Source organism: Urocampus carinirostris, chromosome 17 (genome assembly GCF_059441175.1).
Source record: "Urocampus carinirostris isolate Australia breed hairy pipefish chromosome 17, RoL_Ucar_1.0, whole genome shotgun sequence".
In the NCBI taxonomy this organism is placed as follows: domain Eukaryota; kingdom Metazoa; phylum Chordata; class Actinopteri; order Syngnathiformes; family Syngnathidae; genus Urocampus; species Urocampus carinirostris.
Window position 1 is genome coordinate 5,520,374 of NC_142365.1, and position 22,677 is coordinate 5,543,050.

At 40.6% G+C, this 22,677-nt stretch overlaps 1 protein-coding gene and 1 pseudogene across 4 annotated transcripts in view; one reads left to right on the forward strand and one right to left on the reverse strand.

The window, feature by feature from the left end:
- Positions 1-20,344, reverse strand: part of msi2b (musashi RNA-binding protein 2b) — a 576,812-nt gene extending 556,468 nt beyond the window's left edge. For all 4 annotated transcript variants that reach the window (XM_088320755.1, XM_088320758.1, XM_088320756.1 and 1 more), the window contains exons 1-4: positions 20,160-20,344; positions 19,851-19,891; positions 19,488-19,569; positions 16,507-16,591 (exon numbers count right to left, since the gene is read on the reverse strand). In XM_088320755.1, the coding sequence (XP_088176881.1) occupies positions 16,507-16,591; positions 19,488-19,569; positions 19,851-19,891; positions 20,160-20,221 (270 nt within the window). In that variant the 5' untranslated portion in view covers positions 20,222-20,344. The remainder of the gene's footprint in view (positions 1-16,506; positions 16,592-19,487; positions 19,570-19,850; positions 19,892-20,159) is intronic.
- On the forward strand, positions 9,089-9,259 carry LOC148349013 (U2 spliceosomal RNA; annotated as a pseudogene).
- Positions 20,345-22,677: the final 2,333 nt, after the last annotated feature.

Below are 22,677 nucleotides of genomic sequence, written 5' to 3' on the forward strand. Positions count from 1 at the left end.
ATGTATGGAAGGGACGAGGGGAGATCAATACACACGCAAAAGTCTAATTCCACAACAGCAGAAGTCAGTTGGTAACGCAAACGTTATAATGATATTAAATGTGCTTTCAAGCCTCTTTAACTATGTCAAGTCACGTCTATTTGGATATATCTTTATCAAAATAAGAGTCTCAAAGGGCTACGCAGACCACCATTACAACAGCTTGTAACTGTTTCTCTGATGCGTGTCAATATATTGTGTTAGATTGCATACGAAAGAGGGCTACAACAAACCATTGTTTAAATTCTTTGATTTAGTGATTACTCTGTCCTTTTTTTATGAATTGCATACAATCAAAAGTTTTAATTCAATATCTATATTGTAAAACGAGATAAATTTATGGTACGATTGTAAAAAACTGAAATTCAAGAACATTTACACACTAACTTGGGTCAAACCGAGTCAGAATTGGGCAAAAATGTTGGCAATATTTTGCGGGGTAAAAGAAACTCTGTAGAGTAAAAAATAAGATAGATAGATACTTTATTCATCCCCGAAGGGAAATTCACATTTCCAGCAGCATCCCTGAGCTGAGAACAATACAATAATAAAGCAAAAAGAATACAATATACAAACACCCAGTGTGACGTGCAAATGCCCACTGTAGCGTGTTATATAGAATATCTAAATAGTGCTACACAGAATACATATTGCAATAAAATTTGGTAATATGAAATGTAGGTGGTGTGGTTTAATGTGGGCTTTTACTCTGCCGGGTAGAGTTAAAGAGCCTCATGGCATGAGGATGCACACATGTGGGTTATCCAAGATTAGACCAGAGAAATAATTACCAAATTGGGTTCACAGCTAATCACCCTGGTCGAAACATTTTGGACATATTTAGCCGTCAAGGTGTTTAAGTCAGATTATCTTGATCTGAAATCCACATAAGCGTAATTGGCCAAGTATTTGCTGTAGTATTTTCAGAATTTCTCAAAGAAATCTACCTCTACAAACAGTTGCCAAATCATCTCATAACCAATATGTAGTCATCTAATAGATGAGATATATGATCTCTCCTTTGAAACGTGCCCTAAATTAGTCATTTTATTTTTCTCCCCGCAGTAGCCCCAACTGGAAGAGATGGAACAAAACCCTGTAAATGGGAATGTGCTTCTACCTTGGAACATTAGGTTTTATTGGCTACAGGATTATCTGCGCGAATGCGGGCAAGTAGCGCGATTAAGAAGCTTAACACATGGCATTTACCTTTTGTTTATTGTTTTCAACCCGTGGAAGTGTGAAGGTCATTAGGTTGTTTTGTTATTGTACCTACAGCACGAAGGGAGGCAAAACGCAAATCAAACTCTCAGCACGCTTCCAAGTCGTTCTGGATGCACTCAAGAACGCAATCACACCTTAACCTATTTAAGTCAATTCCAACACAGCTCATTTGCTGAGGTTCTAAACCCAATGAATGGTTGAGTTCATCTACAATGATAATATGTGTTAGGTGTAAATAGCGTAACTCACAGGTAAATGGCGTAACCCAGGGAAGAAAAGACATTGTAATAACCAGTGGCGTCAAAAAAATGAGAAGGGACCAAAAGGTTACGACTCCTTTACAACATCTATCCTACCATCTTTTACCTTCTATGGCTTTTTACAACAAGGTCTCTGCAGGCCACTTCTGAGTGAGATCAGCAAAAAGAGCGTCATGTCTGATAAATCTACGCCCGTCTTCGATTAAAAAAAGACCCCAAAAATTCTGCACAGTATATCAATGCAGCTCTTAGGTAATCTCCTGATTAACACATATCTGGACTGGCTCTACGGCACCGTGCTTCGGCTTAAAGGAAGGGGCTTATCAAAGTGTGCAGCTTCTCCCAATTTAGGGCTGCCGAGGTCTTCCACAGGTGTTTGCAAGTGATAGCAAACACAACAGACATGAAATTCGAGCCTAAATGATTCTTATCGAGGATGTCCATCTGTGCTTAAAGAGAATGTTTGTTCACCTCCTAAATCAATGAGAATTTCAACCAAGTCAAAAGAGAACCAACAAATTGACCTTTCCCAAAATATGCATGTGGATGTTGGTTATATATCCATCTATCTATCTATCTATCTATCTATCTATCTATCTATCTATCTATCTACCCTGGTCATATCCCTTGAGAGGGGTGACCGACAGCGAGACAAACACAAACAAAAACAAAGAAAATAAAAAAAGGGTAAAAGTAGCAAAAAAGACAAAAATGTTTGGACCATGGCCAACCCAAATGCCCAAAAACCCAAACAAGTTAAGCACCTCGGCACCCAAGTTGGTCATGCTTTCGTCCCTCCGGAAGAAACGGGACACAAGAAACCGGCCGTGTCACTCGGGTCAGGGTGACACAACACACACTTCTGTTCAACAGCAGGGCCCGACAGCTTTCACTGGTTTACCCCTGCCGCATCATACACCTGTCCCATCTCTTAGAACGCATCCAAACATCCCACTATCCTTTTACAACACCTCTCCACTCATTCCTATCACCAACAAGAGCTCTAGCTTCTACTATATTTAGACCTCTTTCCTGAAGTGCACTCATAACACCATCCAACCACGTCAATTGCGGCCTTCCTCTTGTTCTCCTTCCTCCTTACACGGAGAGGATGGATAAGGAGCGAATGTTGAAGAGGATCTACAGAGCAGAAGTAAATCAAAGGAGACCAAGATGGTTTTATATGGGAATACAAAATATGCACCTGCTTTCACAAGATTGATAAGATAATGAAGCAGGATTTTGAAATCTGTCCAGAGTTGCGTCCTCATTGGTGCCCCAACTACTCATGTAGTTAATGGATCAGAGAACTGTGATTGAGGGCTCATTGGTTATTATCGTAAATTGCGGACTATAAGCCGCTACTTTTTCCCCAAACTTTCAACCCTGCGGCTTATTCAGTGATGCGGCCAATTTATGTAATTAACGGCCGCCAGCGGCGCTCGAGTGCAAATGGTAAGATTTAGACCAGTGGAATATATGCGCCGAGGAAGACTGCAACTTCTTAGCTTGTGCACAAATTAAATTAGCGTAGACATACCCTCATCATGCAAATTGCAAAAAGAAAGGCACATGACGCAACTTTCAAGCTAAACGCAATCGAGCAGTCCGATAGAGAAGGAAACAGAGCTACTGCACGTAAACTTTACTTTGCGAGCGTGTTGCTTGCGTGCTTTTGAACAAAGAAGCGTGGGACGACGTCTATATGACAAAGTGTCTTACTGAAGGAAGACGATTTTGATGATGTCAGTTGTAAGGAGGAAGATGAGGACGATTTACCGTAGTTTCTACATGTACAGAATGTTTTTTTAACAGACCTGTCTACTGTGTAGCGAGCGTGTTGATAGTAGTGTTTTGCTACCCTTCACAGGCACGGTTTGGGATGAAAGTTATAATATTATTATTAAAGCTTTGAAAACTCTCTCGGTGTACCGTCTTTCTTTGTAAATATGTGTAACCATGTATAATATGTATGTGCAACTGTATATTTATGTAATGTATTTATTTTAGAAACTTATTCTGATATGTTTTGCACGAGCAAATGAGAAAGAAGGGGCGGGGCAAACGCGGGCTGACAGGAAGTGGAGTAAAGGTGAGAAGTGTTTGTGGACGCGGCCGACAATAGTGGATATGTATTTTTCCCACCCTTACCTTTGGAAATATACACTTTTTTCCTTGGATTACTTTCAACGGGCACCCGGACTCTGCAGGTCTGCATCAAACTAACTACCGGTATCATTTTCCGTTCATTTTGCCGGCTGTGATTTTTGGACTGTGTCGGGTATGGGTTAATTTTGTGTTTGTGTTGCATCTTTTAATGTGGGCGCATGCGGCTAATATACAGGTGCGGCTTGTGTATGTACAAAATCGGTTTTCGTCCCGAAATGTGGTGGGTGCGGCTTATAATCAGGTGCGCTCTATAGTCCGGAATTTACGGTAAATGAAATGCAAAATATCGACACGATTGTATTTATCATTTTTATATTTTCTTTTTCCGATTCATCAATACGTTGAGAAAGTTATTGATGTTTAAGTATTATTTGTCTTAACGCCTTGAAAATGATGTGAACCGCACCCACCTTTGTGTAAAAATTTAATTTAAATCGTCTAACTCTTTGTGATTAGAGAATACTAGGCCCATGTGATTTGAAATAATCTTTTAGTACAATATTTGAGCATTATCAACTGGATTTTTCATTCTGACTAAAATAAGTTTGTACCGTTATATTTTTTTTACATCCTCGAAACCATTACTCACTGTATAATGCTTGAAAATTTTATCAGACCACCATGCTTAGAGATTAGTTGAATTTGACATATTAAGACAGAGATTAAAGCAGGGGTCAGAAACCTTTGTGGAGCAGAGATTCATGGTAGTCAAAAATTTAATTAGAAATTCACATTGACCCTTTTGTTGGACACCTTTTTTATTTCTGAAAAGGTCCGCGGGCTACTTTGCTGTTCTTAGGGGGCTACCTTGAGCTCACAGGCACCACTTTGGTGCTCCCTGGATAAGAGTATTAGATCAAACATTATCTGTACTGTACTTATTACACCAAAACTGGACTTGAACGCGGAGAAAATGAGGTAGGAAGTGGCATCGAAGAATTGCTCGAAAAGAGAGTCATTAGAAAACACCACCCCTCTCTCTCACCCACATGACCTCATCACACTCTCCGCCATAATTAACTGGGAGGCAGCGCCCCTGCTAATGTGAGAGCGCGTCAGAGTTCACATGATGAATCGGACTTTCTCAGAATACGCGCGATTCGGTTCCTCTGCTTTTCCTGTGCAAAAAATAAAGGTCTCTCGTTGTCGAGTCCAGCAGACAATTTAACACGGCCCGAGTCTGAAATACGACAATCGATTTAGGATTCAAATAAGGATTTTCATTCCTTCACACGACCTCCACCTTTGCTTTCTGTGGGTCTTTTCAGTTTGCTAGAACATCCATCTATCCATCCATTATCTGCACCGCTATACCTCAGTAGGGTCGCGGGGGTGATGGAGCTGTCCTCGGGCTACCCTGAACTGGTTGCCAACCAGTCGCAGAGCACACAGAGACAGACAACTCACTTATACACACCTAGGGACAATTTGGACTGGCCAGTTAACCTGACATGCATGTTTTTGGAACATGGGAGGAAACCGGAGTGCCCGGAGAACATGCAAACTCCGCACAGGAAGGCTGGTAGCTGTATTTGATCCCATGACCTCAGATCAGTGCCTGCTAAACACTCAGCCGCCGTGCCGCCCTCGCTAGAACATATTTACGACAAATATTTATCTAAAAAAAAAGGTTTTTAATCCAACATGTCAAAGTTTGTTGGAATCGCAGTCTATAAACGTATTGCTTTTACGCCCCGCATCAAAACTGTACACACCCCTCTTCACTTATTGTGCACAACGAATTTCCTGCAAAATGGGAAATAAAAATACCAGTTTGACCATCAAATGGATTAATTGTCCTACCAATTAGTTTCTAAAATAATTAAAGTTGTGCGATTTTCCATTGCTGAAAACACTCTTCATAAATGTTACAAATACTGTATAAATTATGTTGTTATTATGTGATTTCAAAACTTTGTGCAACTCAATTCAAATTTTAATGCGTGTGAACGAAAACAAACGCGATTACTTCAATAATGTCGTAGCAGAAAAATACATTCAAGTACTCAATTCGGGACGTTCATGACAACCTAACTTAATAAAGGAATTCTAAAAATTCAGGTTTGACGTCCCCAGTCGTAATGGCGCTTAATGCGTAAAAGAAAGTAAAAGACTGTCACATTGGTTTTGGTTTCACAAAAGAAAATAAGGACAAAATCTTACTCATAATTTTGTCAACTTAATAAAACTCTTGGATAGTTTTCTCAGATAAAGTAAATGGTTTTAGACGTTTGCCTTGTAACCAACGAATTTGTAAGCCTGCTGAACAGTGTTTTTTAACCAGTGTCATGAGACTTTGTCCTGTGTTTTTGATTCGTTTTAAATGGTCAAACTAAATAGATAATTATTCACCAAATGCTCAGCGTTGTCATCTGTCTTTTTTATTTTGCTGTCACCTGCACACCTCGCATGAAATGGCTCATATTTATATTTTCTGCTGATATTGTCAACATAGGGTTTCCTTAGCCGTAACCCCCTTTTCCCTAATTTAAACCTTAAAACACAAATACAAATCTCTCACCTTCATGAGAAATTTACCATTTTGAAATGAAAAAGGGTGACCTACTTGAGTTATGAGGATCTGAGGAGAAATGTTCTGAGGTGCTGAGGGGGGTACTGTGAGACTTCTCACTTGAGGTGGTGCGTTTGAATTGAAATCAGTGTAGTTCGCACGGGCAGGAGTATTGTATTTATTCATGTATAACTCACATTCAATTTTATGTCATTATCACACCAGAAAAAAAAATGCATGAAAGAAACAACAACTCTTTGGTGTATCTGATGATGAATCAGACTTTGAAGGACATTAATTAAATATATTGAAAGTGTTATGTCAGTTTTGTGTTTATATTTGTTAATAAATGATTTGACCCGATGCTGTCTAAATCGGATGCGGGGATTATAATTCACGCGTTTGTTACCTCCCGTCTCGATGACTGTAATGCCCTACTCTCCGGTCTCCCAAAGTCCAAAATCAAGAGCTTTAAGCTAGTACAAAATGCTGCAGCGAGGCTTTTAACTAAGACAAGAAAGTGTGATCACATGACCGTGATTTTAGCTAACCCACATTGGCTCCCTGTTAGCTTAAGATGTGATATCAAGGTTCTGTTGGTAGTATACAAAATCATGCATGGACTTGCTCCCTCATATCTTTCAGATTTCATTTCCCCCTATGTTCTGGTCTGGAGCCTTCGCTCTGAAAATGCTGGTCTACTCGTGATCCCAAGAGCCAAGAAGAGATCCGCAGGTTCGAGAGCGTTCGCCATTCGGGCCCCAGTGTTGTGGAATGCACTGTCCTCAGAGATTCAATCTGCAACCTCAGTGGGACTGTTTAAATCTAGGTTTAAAACAAACTTCTATTCTATAGCTTATGAATGACCTATATATTTGACAATATCTGTATATTATTTGCCCTCATGTAGGTTTTAGATCAGGGGATGGTGTCATAATAGTCTGTGGTTTGCAATAATCTATGGTCTGTGCAGCCCTTTGAGACTCTTTGTGATTAAAGGTGTCGCAAATAAACATGACTTGACTGGAATCATGGCGCATGTATTAAACTGTTCTCACTTTCAATGATGAGTTAGAGCTGAGCAAAAGTCAAACAAAATGTAATATTGATTTTTAATCAAAAACTATGAGTGTGCGTTATATACAAATAAATACAGAGTTTCCTCCATTCCCTTCTCACCTTTTTAATAAAGATAAACCTGCTGTCAATCACTGGGAATTAAATGAGAGTTTTTCCTTAAAAAAATGTTTAAAAAGTGCCTTGGCTCAAAAAAGGTAGAGAAACATTGCTTTGTAAAATGTAAGATAAATGGCAATCCACCTCCCCAGTTTTTGAGGGTGAGCACACTTTCCCAGTCATATTATCTCTTGAAAATAAAATTGATTTTTTTTTTTACCCAATTGAGTTCCAAGAATCAAATTAAAATCTTGAAAGTTTGGAACTCGCTCGTCTTCGTCACATTTATTATAAAACAAAAACGGCATTGTGTCGATTGTGATGCGCGTTATATCTGCATGAATATAGCAATTAACGTGCAATCAATCTCCCAGCGACAAATCTGCCTCATTAGTAAAGCGCTCTTCAAGTGCTCATGCCCGCCTGAGCTCCAAACACGGTCGAAATATGTCGTGATTTACCAGCATGTGTGTTGTGACGCCCGAGGCTATGCTCGTCCATATGTCTTGTTGGTATCTCCATCGGAGTGCTTTCATAACCACTCGGGAATAAAGCAGCACTCCAAAAATGTGGACGCTGTGAAGAACAACACTGCAGACCGTATTGATCTGCTATTTCCCTTTAAGACGGATTGAATAGCACCGGACGACGGAACTGAAATTGTGGGCGGTATTAACTCACAAACCCAATCATAACGGGAAGCAAATGTAAATGAGGGATGATTTTCACATCCCAGGGCTGAACGCTCACAATATGAGTCAGCTCCTTTGCAGCCACTGGCGGCCTCATTCGGTTCAAGGTGACCCGCGATGGGCGAGATTCACCGAACACGACGATTCGCGATCGTGACGTTATTGACGGACGTCTTAAGGAGAGCGTACGACTAGCTTTCACCTACTTTCTCTTGTCTTGTGCCGACGGCACGTTAGCAGCTGGCAAATGTCTATTTCCGGAGGTCTTCTGAGTCATCAAGATCACGTCTATAGGCACTCGTGTCAATCACACGGTCAGAGATTCCGCAGAATAACAAGCTGAGCTGTATTTGCTATTATGAATTACGTTGTCCATGCACGACACAAAGTACACGGTAGTTATTGATAATAAATGACAAATGGTGATTAAGAAGGAATAACCACAAAACGCTTCGCCCCTTCATGATCCCGCACCTTGTCATTGTCCCAGTCTAGTATTCAAGACACAGGGGCCAAATTTGGTCTTGAAAGATGCTGTACGGAGTTTTGAATGTTCTTCCTCGCTGCTGCTATATCCTAGCATGAAATGAAATGAAATTAAATGATCTGCATTTATATAGCGCTTTTCAAGTCAATGACTTCCCAAAGCGCTTTACATTGTGCTTCACATTTCCCAATAGCGGCCGTGATCTGTGCAGCCATGTAAGGCGCTAACCTGCTTATTGGGGGTAATTGGGGGTTCAATGTCTTACCCAAGGACACTTCGACATGTAACACGGACAAGCCGGGATTTGAACTGGGATCCCTTAATCCTAAAACGATCGCTCTACCTCCTGAGCTACTGCCGCCTTAGCCGTAACCTTAACCTCTGTCAATCTCATGTTTGGTGCGTGTGTCTCTTAGACCAACTTGAATAAACTCTTTGGGTTGGCGTTTGGACTGTCCTTGAAACAGACCTTTTCTCACTTTCACCATTTTCAATGCTAGACTAACAAATTTGTGGGGATGGTCATGACATCACTATCTACCAAGACCAGATGTATTAGATGAACTGAGTAATTTCCAAACTTGTCGGCAAGGAGTAAAACTCTAGCATTTTTGCAATTCGGAGATGGATTAAGAGCTTGCTCTGTCCGCTCCATGCATCAGCCCGGTATTGCAGTACCTCCGGGAACGGTGCTTTCGCACTGATCGCTGCATGGCTCTGTGGCTAGGACCTTGACTCGGCCTATTGGCTGAGAACAAGTGTCTCGGCCCGTGGCTTTGTAGTGAATTATGAATTGACCGATAATGGATAATGGATAATTGATAACGAATATAGAACAATAACCCTTCCAAAATCCCTCCCCCCCTTCCTCTCTTGTCCTCCCATTCCGATTTTTTAAGTCTCCCTCCCGTCCCAACCGTCTTTGCTAAAAATAAGATAAAAGCAGATAATTATGGTGGGGGAAAAAAACATAAGGGCTTTTTGAACTTAGTTGGGCATTGTTAACAGATTAATTATTCTATTAAGTATCTACTTTTTTTAAGACACCTTAAATGACGTATCCGACCTTTAAAATACGATTTACATTCCCAATGTGCAAATGATATATAATATTCTTAAGAATATGCCCCTTGTGTTATCATTGCAGTCAGTCATTTGGAAAATTGTTGTAGGTATTTAAAATAATCTCATCTCATTTCATTAGCTGCACCGCTTATCCTCAGTAGGGTCGCAGGGGTGCTGGAGCCCATCCCAGCAATCATCGGGCAGTGGGCAGGGGACACCCTGAACTGGTTGCCAGCCAATCGCAGGATTCAAAATAATGTTTACAATATTTCAAGTCAAGTCATGTTTATTTGTATAGCCCTTAATCACAATGAGTCTCAAAGGGCTGCACAGATCAAAGACTATTGCAAACTACAGACTATTATGACACCATTCCCTCATCTAAAACCTACATGAGGGCAAATAATTCACATATTATCAACATAAAATAAAAACAATAAAAAAACATTTAATAATAAAAATAATAAATATACCTATTCATACCAATATTAGATTATTATTTTTTTATTATCATTGTTATAAATATAAGTATGTAATGGGAAAATATTGCAATTTTATTAAATAATGATATTAAATAATCTAATTTTATCTAAAATTGGTGGAAATGAATAACTTAAAAATGTGTTTTACAACCCTCTCAAAGAGGCAAATAGTTTAAACTTTTCAATTGCATGTGATCATTTTGGGAAAATCATAAGCTAACCTTGTAAAAAAACAAAACCACAGATTCCGGTGGGCTTGATAAATTACAACAAAAAAACTACACTCATCAAAGTGTATCCTTAAAGGTGCTGTACAGAATTTGAAACTGTTTAACTCTCTGACGCCATCTTCTGGCTTGTCATCATTGCAGCCTCTGTCAAGCTGCTTATGTTGCTCATGCAAGTACATGCATTTCTTTTTTCATCTTTTTGGGGGTTTAGATTTGCGTTTGGACTTTACTTGAAACAGACTCTTTTCTTGCTTTCACTATCTTATTGCAACACCAACAAAAAACTGCGGTGACGAGCATAAGTAACTCTCCAACCACAATGTGTTTTGCGGCCCAAACAGCTTTGCTGATAGTAAGATAAAAGCAGATAGGCGTGGTGGGAAAAAAACCGAGAAGGGCTCTTTGTACTTGAGTTGTGTATTGTCGACACATAAACAACAGAGAAAATATTCTACTTCCAACTTTTCAAGGACACCTCAAACGACGCAAACTTTAAAAATATTAGTGCATGTGACTCCAGAGAAAATAAGTCTGGACATTTCTACATGGCTCAGATTTAATATTTTAATTGACCTGTTGTTCAAATGGTCTTTGGCATCAACGGCCACCAAGGGTCCCTCCTAATGAATTGAAATGAAATGAAATGAAAATGATCTGCATTTATATAGCAGTCAATGACTTCCCAAAGCGCTTTACAATGTGCTTCACATTTCCCAATAGCGGCCGTGCAGCCATGTAAGGCGCTAACCTGCTTATTTGGGGGTATTAGGGGTTCAGTGTCTTACCCAAGGACACTTCGACATGTAACACGGATGAGCCGGGATTCGAACTGGGATCCCTTGATCCCAAGACGAGCGCTCTACTTCCTGAGCTACTGCTGCCCCGCTCCTAACAAAACTGTACTAGGTTCTACAAGTTCTGCTGTTGTCTCAAGTCAAATGGATGGAATGAGCCCAAAGTCCTAAAGTTCAATCCTATGTAAAGCTCCACAGAATCACTTGAAAACTGTACCGTACACCAATGTTCCCTCTAATTTTCCACGGGTCTGAGCGTTCACACAAAGTCGGTGAGCAGCGCTTGAAACAACAGTGAGCAACCATAATCCCAAGTATGGCAAGATAATTCATTATCAAACATGTCCAAAACTTGACATCAAGTTACATTTTGCTGAGCAATGCAAAATTATTTTTCTCTTTTGAATGAATTGACTCATGTACTATTGCAAAGGTTGTTCGGCCTACAAACGTCGTTTGTTCTTACAATTATTTCACAAGATATCCATTTCTTTTTATTTCCTGATATATTTTGTCGCATAATATTAACATTTTTGGGGGCTTATTTAGTCGGTTGCAAGATACAGAACAGTACTTAATCACATTTTTGAGTGGAAGTACAATGTTGGCAACAAGATTCACTTGATATATTTGGAAATTATTTGAATGCAACACAAACTTTTTCTTCTTTATTCCGTGTTTTTTTCTACTTTTTTTTTAAATTCCTTTAAGAAAAAAATCTCATTGTGTTTATTTTTTCCGAGCTGTTACTTTTTTCTTTTTGTTCTTTATTTACTTTTTTCCTACATTTCTTTCTTTTCTTTTTCCTGGGTTTTTTCTAAATTTTTCCTTCTTTTTTTCTCTTCCTTCTGTTTCTTTTTTTCTCAGCTTTTCACTACTTTTTCACTTTGGTATTTTTTTCTTTTTTGTTCTATTCCCCCATTCCTTTAAGTCATTTTGTGCATAATTTTACAAAATATTTGGTCATGTTGGGATTAAAGAAGCAAAAACAACCTGAAGAGCCGTTTAGTGCGCCGAGCCGAAGAAGCCGGTTCTCTACTAACTTTACTCAACCCAGTTCTACTTCGGCTCGACTTCAAAATACCGCATTTAGGACATAACGTCAGGGGAACCCGTGTATTTTTACCTTCATGCACTGTAACTTTGACTTAAGTCGCTTCTTAATTAGTAATTTTGAGCCCTCATTTTTGTGCGCTGGCTAGATTTTCTTGTGCGCCGAGAATGTGCGAGCAGTGTGCAATTGCGCACGCGCGCAGCTTAGAGGGAACACTGCCGTACACCCATTTTAACAACTACTTGATAGCCATTTGCCAAGGGAAAGTTCCAAAATTGTCGTCACTGCATTCGAGAACCATTTCATTCATCTCATCTCATCAGCTGCATCAGCGGGGGTGCTGGAGCCCATCCCAGCAATCATCGGGCAGTGGGCAGGGGACACCCTGAACTAGTTGCCAGCCAATCGCAGGGCACAAGGGGACAGACAACTCTCTCGCTCATTCACATCTAGGGACAATTTGGACCGGCCAATTTTACCTGAAATGCATGTTTTTGGAATGTAGGAGAAAACCGGAGTGCCCGGAGAAAACCCACGCAAGCACAGGGAGAACATACAAACTCCGCACAGGAAGTCTGGAGCTGGATTTGAACCCACGCAGCAGGTTCCCATGACATGAACTGTGCTGCACATGCGCTAACCACTGCGCTGCCGTGCTGCCCCATTTCATTCATATTTTAAATAAATCATCTTTGTAATTGCGGTGGTGATAGCTTACTTTGCTGGCATCTACTTGTCCCTCCTCTTTGTGGCGACTAATTGGAAACATAGGAAACAAAGTGTGATCCCATCTGGCTCACCGCCAACAGCACCTAAATAGAGCTTAAGGCAATTTGGCAACATGACATGACAAGAGTGGAACTCGTGTGAGGAAAGCCGCTAACCCGAAAGCAATCCCACAAGTGGAAGCGCATGAGAGTCACCCTAAAATGGTGCAAAAAAGTGAAGCCCTGGACAAAATCTGCATCCATTTGAGTTGGAAAACCTAGGAGTGTTTTTGTGTATTTTCTCATCTAGTTGATTAGTAAATACAAAGTCCAACCCGACAGTTTAATTGACAGAAGCAATAAACAATGTTTTGTGGAAACGCCAAATTAAACTTCAGGCGAAAAACGTCTCTTCTGTCACTGACGTCTACGAAAAGAAAGGCCCGCCTGTTTAATTATTCATTCATGGACAATTTTTCAAAAAGTGGAGAAAATCCACAGTGGTGCAGAGTGTGCTCATAAATGGAGGTTTATTCATAGGAATTTACATGAGTAAATTCAACTCGCAGATTCAAATCGGAGAAAAGTCAAGGTGAAAAAGACCATCAGCGCAGCAGGCACAAGAGTAGCCGGTGGACCAGTTACCGAAATAGCTCAAAACTGATGAGCCACTTTGATTCTCTAGGAAATTGAAAAGTGTATAGAAGGAAAACCATTTTTTGAGAATCAAGGGGTCGCATATTGTCATCTATTGGTTGCCAGATTTTTGGGTGAAGTGACAAAAACTGTGTATTCATCAAAACTATTAATAATTGTTAATAATAACAAGGCCATTTTCTAAGATTAAGGAAAATTTGTCGCTTTAAGCGTCAAAAACGATTATGACCCCGGACATATTTTACAATAAAGTATTTGGAATGAACCCGATTGCCCTTTTTCCCCAAAACTTCAAACTCATAGCTTACAGCAGATAACTTCTACTATCGATGGACATAAATTATAGGACTGATAGTATAGCAGCAAAATATGATGGTATCGGCCAATCGGAAATAAAGACCCAAAAATTAGTCACTTGGAGCTACGCTATAATGTTCAATCAGCCAAATGATTCAAAGTGTTCATGTCCCACATTAGAATACGTTTTTATTTTATAAAAAAGTAATATCAAAACTTGGTTTTGTCTCCTCTCTACCTCCTTGAATGTGCGCCTGCAACCGGATAGCTCACCTATCACCAGTAGCACGGCTTAGTATCACCAGTAGCACGTACATGTACAGCAGCAGTGTGATTGTATGGGTTTCTCAACCTCCACTCTCATAATTGTCTAAATGTTGTTTAGGTTTTTTTTTTTTTTTTGCTAAATGTGGTTCCCCTTTTATTCATTAGCCTTTGTATGCCTATTTTAGGTTTTTGGAGTGGCTGAAGAATGTTTAGAAGTAACTTATTTCCACATAGTGTTCCCAACCATAATCATGGACATGCACTCTGTAATATCTATATGTCTGTATTAGGTAGTCAATATATATATATATATATATATATATATACACACGCAGCATGATCCAAGCATTTTCAAGGATTCAAGCACCTGTATGAACCTTATTTTTACTTGGTGGTACAGCTAGGACTTTTCTTAGGTTATTTACGAGCGTACAGTTGTTTTGTATGATAAATAAATATTCCCTGTAATCTATCGGTCAACTAATCAAACAGTAAATAAAAAACTACTTCGTGATAATGCCGATTTTGATGAATTTAATGATTTTTTTCGTCCTACCCAACATGTTACGGTTAATTGATTAATTATTAGTATTTTTCTCAAGACCTGTCTGTGTTGCTTCATAAGCGGAAAAAAATGGAGTCTTACTTGGGGAAAAAAAAAATCAATACTTGCTTGGCTCGGACATAAAAATGTATTGTTTTTAATGTTAATACTTTCTAAAATCCTTAATAAGATATTACAGGCATCCATCCATCCATTAGCTACACAGCTTATGCTCAGTAGGGTCGCAAGGGTGCTGGAGCCCATTCCAGCTATCTTCGGGCAGTGGGCAGTATTATATCCATCCATCCATTATCTGCACCGCTTATCCTCAGTAGGGTCGCGGGGGTGCTGGAGCCCATCCCAGCCATCCTCGGGCAGTGGCAGGGGACACCCTGAACTGGTTGCCAGCCAGTCGCAGGGCACACAGAGACAGATATGTCAGTCACTCATTCACACGTAGGGAGAATTTGATTTTGGACTGGCCAATTAATTAACAAGCATGTTTATGGAATGTGGGAGGAAACCGGAGTTTTTAGCATGTATATGTTAGCATAACTCATCAACAAGAGGCTATTAGCATAAATTGTAAATATGAAGTACATAAAATATTGCCATTACCAAACTTTTTAGGATGAAAAAGTGAGCATTTAGCCGTTAGCATCACTTTTTAGAATGTATCTGTTAGCATAACTGATTAACATGAACCCATTAGCATAATTTGTAAATATGATGTTGTTAAAATATAGCCATTACCAAAAAATTTTAGCATGAAGAAGTTAGCATTGCCGACAGTGTTTACAGCTAGCTTGCGCTAATACTTGGGCTGGCGCAAGCACAGGGAGGACATGCAAACTCCACAAAGGAGGTTCGATTTCATGACCTCAGAACTGTGCCGCACAAGCGCTAACCACAGCCCGGCAGTATTACAAACACATAATATTTTATCATTATAGTTATTACTGACAAAGTAAGTACTCATTGAATTATTGATGAAGCTCAGCGTTAGTCTCTCCGACACTGTTTTTGGAGACTAGTTTAAAAAAAGCAGTATAGTGTAATTGTGAATAAAAACAAAGACACACATTAGAGTTGTTGGATTTTGTGTGTACTTCCATTTTAGGTATAAGGTATCGGTTATTGGTAGTGGTAGAAAAACAGTCATTAAGCATCCCTAATTGGTAAAATGAAATATTTTGCACTGTTAGTCTTAAAATCCAATTTGGGTGCATTCTATGAGATGACATGTGGGCTGGGCAGCACGGCGGGTCAGTGGTTAGCGCATGTGCGGCACAGTTCATGTCTTGGGAACCTCCTGCGTGGGTTCAAATCCAGCTCCAGAGGAGTTTGTATGTTCTCCTCGTGCTTGTGTGGGTTTCCTCCGGGCACTCCAGTTTCCTCCCACATTCCAAAAACATGCATTTCAGGTGAATTGCCCGGTCCAAATTGTCCCTAGGTGTGAATGAGCGAGTGAGTTGTCTGTCCCCGTGTGCCCTGCGATTGGCTGGCAACCAGTTACGGGTGTCCCCTGCCCACTGCCCGATGATTGCTGGGATGGGCTCCAGCACCCCCGCGACCCTACTGAGGATAAGCGGTGTAGCTAATGAGAGATGAGATGAGACATGTGGGCTAAACACTGACATGGGAGGGCATCACGCATGTGCATGCTCGCTCACGCGTCAGTCAAGGAAGGGGGCGTGTCATTCCCATTCATCCACACAAGTGAACATGCACATGTAATATTCCAAGCGTTATATTGACTGAATTAGGTCTGAAAGGCCCGTAGCGCATTTACTCCCTAATGATGACCTTGAGCAACCTCGCACAGCAAACGTGCAAAGAAATGAACTCACCGTCTTTGAGTCTAATTCGTGGTGTTGCTGAGCTAGGACTTTTTCTACGCTGGCAGCGTCTGTAAAGGTAACGAAGCCAAACCCTCTGCAAGGCAAAAGAGACAAACGACAACAGCGTCAAAAGGCGCGCAAAAGTGACTCGTGAAAAGCAAACGCCGTGACATTGCACAGCATGTCATGTTTCTTCTATGAGGGCTCGGTATCAACTGCTGTTTCTTGTTAAAACAGTCTCGCAAGAGCGCGTGCATGTGTTTATCATCCAGATTGCGGACGTCCTATGTGGCACGGAGCGAAAGTGAGCGAGCCGCTCTCGCCACACCGCGCTGCAGTCACAAAGTCAATGTCAAATTGCATTCGGGCTGCGGCTTTACAGCAGCGAGCGTTTAGGCTTATCTGGCTCGCTGGGGAAAAAAAAAAAAAAAACGCACACTCACACGCGTGCACAAGCGCTTTCACTCTCACGCGTACCGACAGTGGATTAAGCACGCAACAAAAGTACAGCCGTGCACACACAAAAACACATGCAAAGTACAGTGCTACCTCTTCTTACGAGGTGAATTTTGTCCAAGATCGTGCTCATAGCTTGAATTATCCGATATCAAAAAATTAGAAACTAATTGGTCCGCTCCTGGGCCTCCCAAACGCAACTAAGTGAATCTTTAATAGCTTTAAAAACACATTCCTGATCACTAAAAGCAGATTTAAATAGTGATCAAATATAAAAAAAATACAGTAATAGGACAAAGATAATTTGTAAAAAAAAAATCAATGCTAGTTTATTATGAGCTCTGAAAATAATGTGAGTGCGTGGCTACGGGGGAAGGAGTAGTCATGGAGATCTCATACATGTCAACCTATACGTTTTCCCCGTAATCAATACATTTATTTAGATCATGTACACCGTATAACAATTTTCAGACGAAGAATAAATTGAAAAAGACAGATCTCATCTTGTCCATTTCGGCTCTACTCTAGATGGTCTCAGTCCCTGTTTGCAGACGACAACGTCATCGTAGATTGCTATAATATTGTTCCCGGTATTGTAGTCTGTCTTGCTTTTAGGCGCCATATTAAGTTAGTGAGGTTTTTTAATTGCTTGATGAGGAGGATTTCACGAACCTTAATAAGGGGAGAAATTAGCGGAGGTTTACAAGTATGATATTGAGAGTTGGTTAATGATATGGAAGCAGACTGTATACTTACAAATGAGGAACACGCAAAGGAATTGTTCAAAAACATTTGACAATCTGCGCAAATATTAAGAATAAAGAGGTGAATGATGTAATATTCCTAAAAGGCGTGATTTTTTTTTCAAATTTAGTCCCAAAATAAACGTCTAAAATTTGGTGGTGTTAAGCCCATCCAACTTTTTTAACTTTAAGGTTAGCTGAGTTAGAATTTAAAGGGAATTTGACTGTTAAATTCTTACTCTTTTACTTGAAATTTCACGTTTGGCCTGCCGATCAATAATTTATGCAAAGAAAATTGGTTTAAATTACATTTATCAGGTCCAGAATCTAATTCTGTGGTTGCTGATTTGGCCAGTAGGCATTGCTCACACTACCACACACGAATTGATTCCAAATAGCCTCATATTGTCTAACATTTATCATTAAGGAAGCAATAAAGTCAAGTCATTTTTATTTGTATAGCCCTTAATCACAAAGAGTCTCAAAGGGCTACAATACTCTTAACATATTTAATTTTCAGCTTTTGTGAAGCACATAGTAAAGTGCTTTGGAAGGTCTTGATTGACTTGAAAACCACTATATAAATGCAGGCCATTTACAATTTAATGTGGTTTAGAGCGGTCTCTGGTGGTAGCCTCTGGGACTGCTCTTGAACTGGATTTTCTTTTGTTATATAGAGGTCAATTTTTGTACGGGGAAAAAAACGTATACGGATATTCTCATGGTTATAAAAAGGTATCACTGTGTTGATTTCTTTGCCTGTTGTGGTTTGCATGCACAAACTGGACAAATTCATGCTGGCGGTGAGCCGTCACGAGCAGTGAGCGGTCTCTTGTGAATGGGATTTTACTTTGTACAGCGATAAAAACTCAGCTACATAAATTCTCGTGTTTAGAGCTGCTTGTATAAAGAGGTACCACTGTATAGCCACACACAAACATGCAGAAACACACACACGGACACACATGCGTACCTGTCAACCTGTACGTTTTTGCCGTACAAAGTACATTTATTATGCATATTCTGACGTGTACAAGAAAATCTGTACGGAAAAATGCAAATTTGGTAATTATGGGTACCATCCGGTCTACACCGACTATCACGAAACGGCAAATCAATCAAGTCAAACGAGTTTGCCGCGGTAGCCTCTATCTCGGAATAGTTTTTTTTCGTTGCAAACGAAGCGAGCGGTTTGATGCTACTGTGCGCATGCATCCGCCGCCTCGGATTTCACGTGGTAGTCATGTAGTGAAAGGAAGTCCGTCTCTTTTTAGAGAACCGTCTTTTTCGGCTCAACTCGTTAAAGAGAGCCGGCTCTCAAACGGCTCACTTGCTTTGATGCATTATATTACGAATCATTACTGTTGAATAAAGAAGTTAGTAGAAAAGTAGAAAATGAAAAAAGACAGGTTTGTGGTTATCCCTCGAATAAGTATATTACCAACAATAAATATTAATAAATAAAGAATTAATAATTTGAATAAGAAAATGTATTATTCTACTTAATTATGTTTGCATGTATTTTTTTCCTTCTACAGTGAATGTCTAAGCGACTTCATTTTTCAACTTTTTTTATAAAAAACCTCATTCATGTCGAGCAACTCAGTATCTCATAACAAAAATGTTAATTAACAATATATAGGATAAAACGAAACACATGTACACTATACACGTTTGAAAAAAAATATGGTGCAAGATTATTTTATATTTTGTAAGGGAATATACAACATTTTGTAAGGGCATGGAGCCGTGGAGGTTGACAGGTATGCACATGCAAAGTAGTTTCTTTACCTTGAGCGCTTGGTCGTGGGATCTCGCATCACCATACATTCTCTTATCTCTCCAAATTTACTAAAATATTCTCGAAGGCTGTCTGTGGGGTGGGAAAAAAATACGTCATGTCATTAATGGTGTCATTTATTTAATACTAATAATAACATACACACGAGGGCGTGCACATGCACTTCTATACCCCCGCCCCCTTTACCAGCAGCAACGCTGCGATGCATTTAGGGGTCAAATAGAGGACTTGTGATGGACAGAATTATATTGTTGGAAAATAAGCCTCGCGCTGTATAGCGGAGGCGCAACGCGGCGAACATTCGCAAAACAAGCCGCGGACGCAAAAGGACGAAGCGCTCCGACAAGACTCACCTGGTGACGTCTGCCAGCTCAGGCCGCCGATAAACATTTTCCTAGGAGAGGGGAAAACAACACAAGTGAGTCCAGATGTCAGTTCGGCCATTTTGACGACTAACTACTTGGAAAAAGCCACCTTAGAGGACCGAGCGCGAGCGAGTGAGTCGCTCTTCCCCGAACGGGGTGGTGGGGGAAGTAAGGATAAGGGAGGGAGGGGGACACCTCCGAGTGCCGGTGGAAAAACTACCCGAGGGGGAGACGCGGAGAGCGGCGTAACAGCGCGGACGGATCCGGTATAAGTCCTCCGCGTCTGATGATTCTTACCCCGGGTCATGTTGTGAGTCGCTGAGGCTCCCGGATGTGGTTTGACTGGCGTCTCCTTCCATCGCCGTTCCGAAGTAGTGGCAGACCCGCGGATAGATACGCGAAGCCCCGCTAGGAGAAATATTACTGAGCCGGGGACAGCAGCGTCACACGTGGGATCAGCACGGCCCCCTCGCTCGCTCCCTCCCGCCTCACTCTCTTCACTTTCTCCCCTCCCTCTCTCCACGCAGCACGCGCTACCTTGGCCCACGAGTGGGCGGGGCCTCGAAGGTTCACCTAACCAATCCGGTTGACGTCAAATCGAGCGATCTGCCAGCCGATTGGTCAATTCGGGGAGAGAGAAAGCGGGGAGGTCAAAGTGTCCTCTCGCACTTCCGAGCAGGTGCGCGGTCTCGTGTGACATTTTCGCACTGTTTTATATTTTAAATGAATTAAAATCACACTTTTATTATTTATTCATATTGTTTTAGTGAAATAAAATGATTTGAAAGTGGTTGTAATTCCCTTGATTAAATATTAAAAGAGACCAATATTGCCCTCTGCTGTCGAACGGATTTCCCTCTGTTGTCACCTGTCAAAGGTACCATGAGCGATAATTATTGACATCTAGTGGTGAGATAAGAGAATGCAGTTAGTCACGCACAGTTATCAAAGTGACTTTTTTTTTTTAAAGCACTTGTGTCAAACTCATAAACCTCGGGCCAATTGTGGTCTGCCACTTCATTTTATGCAATTAAAAAGTAAAGGTGAGATGTTTTGCAGCATTCCAGGAAAGTGGGAGAAAAACCTTCTTTTTGTCTTTTTTTGAGAAAAAAATGGAAGGAAACTAGCGCTTTTCGATCACTTTCAGTCTCCGTAGTCCTTCTTGGACTCATTTTTGGTTGCACTACACATTAGAGTGGACAAATATAAAACACTGTCCCTTTAAGAACAATGGAATGTTTTTATCGAGGCTGTTTTTGTCCCAAACTCACCCGGATCCTAGCTTCAGCGTCCCCTCAATCAACTGAGTTTTGAAACCCCTGGTTTAGGGTAATACAAGTAATACAAAATGTAAAAACATGGCATCTGGGAGTTTTTGCAGAAGTTTAAAGAAACTTTAGCTTCCTTCTATAATTTATATGCATATCTAACAGCATATTCAGGTAAACAAACTTTTTAATCATCAATAACAATTAAATTTGTGTTTGTATTCTATTAACGTTCAGCTATTAAGGTACTCACGCAATATATGTTTGCGGAATGGTGAAACATTAATGTCTTTGAAACAAAAGACAGGTCTGCAACATATATTTCCATATTTGACCAATCTGTACATACGTAGGAATGTTTTGGCTCTGGTCAAAGTTCAAGTGAATATCGCAAAAGTTTATCAAGTCAAGTCAAGTCAAATTTATTTATATAGCTCTTAATCAGAAAATGTCTCAAAGGACTGCACATGATTACAATGACACAATGACCTGATCTTAAACCAACATGCGGGCAAATAACAACTCAAAACCTCAGCGTGAGGAAAAAGAGAAACCTTGAGAAGGGACCTCACAATTGGTATCCCCCTTTCAGGATGACCAGGGTGAATTACATTTAGCATTACAGTACACAAACATAGTAAACACTAGCTAACATGTTGAAAATTTGTCCAGGAAAGTGCATGACAGCAGCGACGCCCCCAGCCTGTAAACTAGTCCAGAAAGTCTATGACGGCCACGACGCAGCTTCCCATCTCTGCCAGCTGGTCCATGCAGGCGTTCACATGCTTCAGGTCAAACGCTGGTCCGCTGACTCATCTCCAATCGTCCTTCTCCTTCGTATCACCACTAAGCAGGCAGTCGGAAAAAGACAGGACGATACAGAATATGAGGTGGGCATCAATGATAAGCTTTGGAATAGAAGTGTGTCTTAAGCCTTGATTTAAAAACTTCCATTGAGGTTGCAGATCTTATCTCCAGAGGCGGGGCATTCCATAGCACCGGGGATGGTTATCAGTGTCTGAAATAACAGCTGCCCAGATGAACACGAGAAAAATGGATAAGTGGTTAGGAATCAAGCCAAAACCTCAGCCCCAGAAGAAAGATTCAAAAGAAGCTAACAAAATTGATGACGCTACAAAACGTAAACTTACATTAAATGCATCGTGGAAAGAGGAGTTCACATGGCTTGTAGCAGACGACGCAAAGCAAACATTGCGTGAATGAAGATGAGTTAATACAGGTACATACTGATGGAAAACAGCAATGTCATATAGATGCAGTGTTCTGGTTTGCCCGCGTCCCTGCGTCCTAGACGCATTATGTTTGCTGGGGAAGCATCGTGTCAAATCAACGTGTGTCCCCGGGACGCAACTTTTTTGACCCGAAATTTTCATTATCATTTTTAACAAAGATTTACCCCACTCCAAACTTTTCGTCAGGCAGATCCGCCATTGTTGTTTTGGTCTCGCACGCCGATCTCGAGTTCGAGTTGTGTAGTGAAAGTCCGTCTCTTTTTAGAGAACCGGCTTTTTCAGCTCCACTCATTA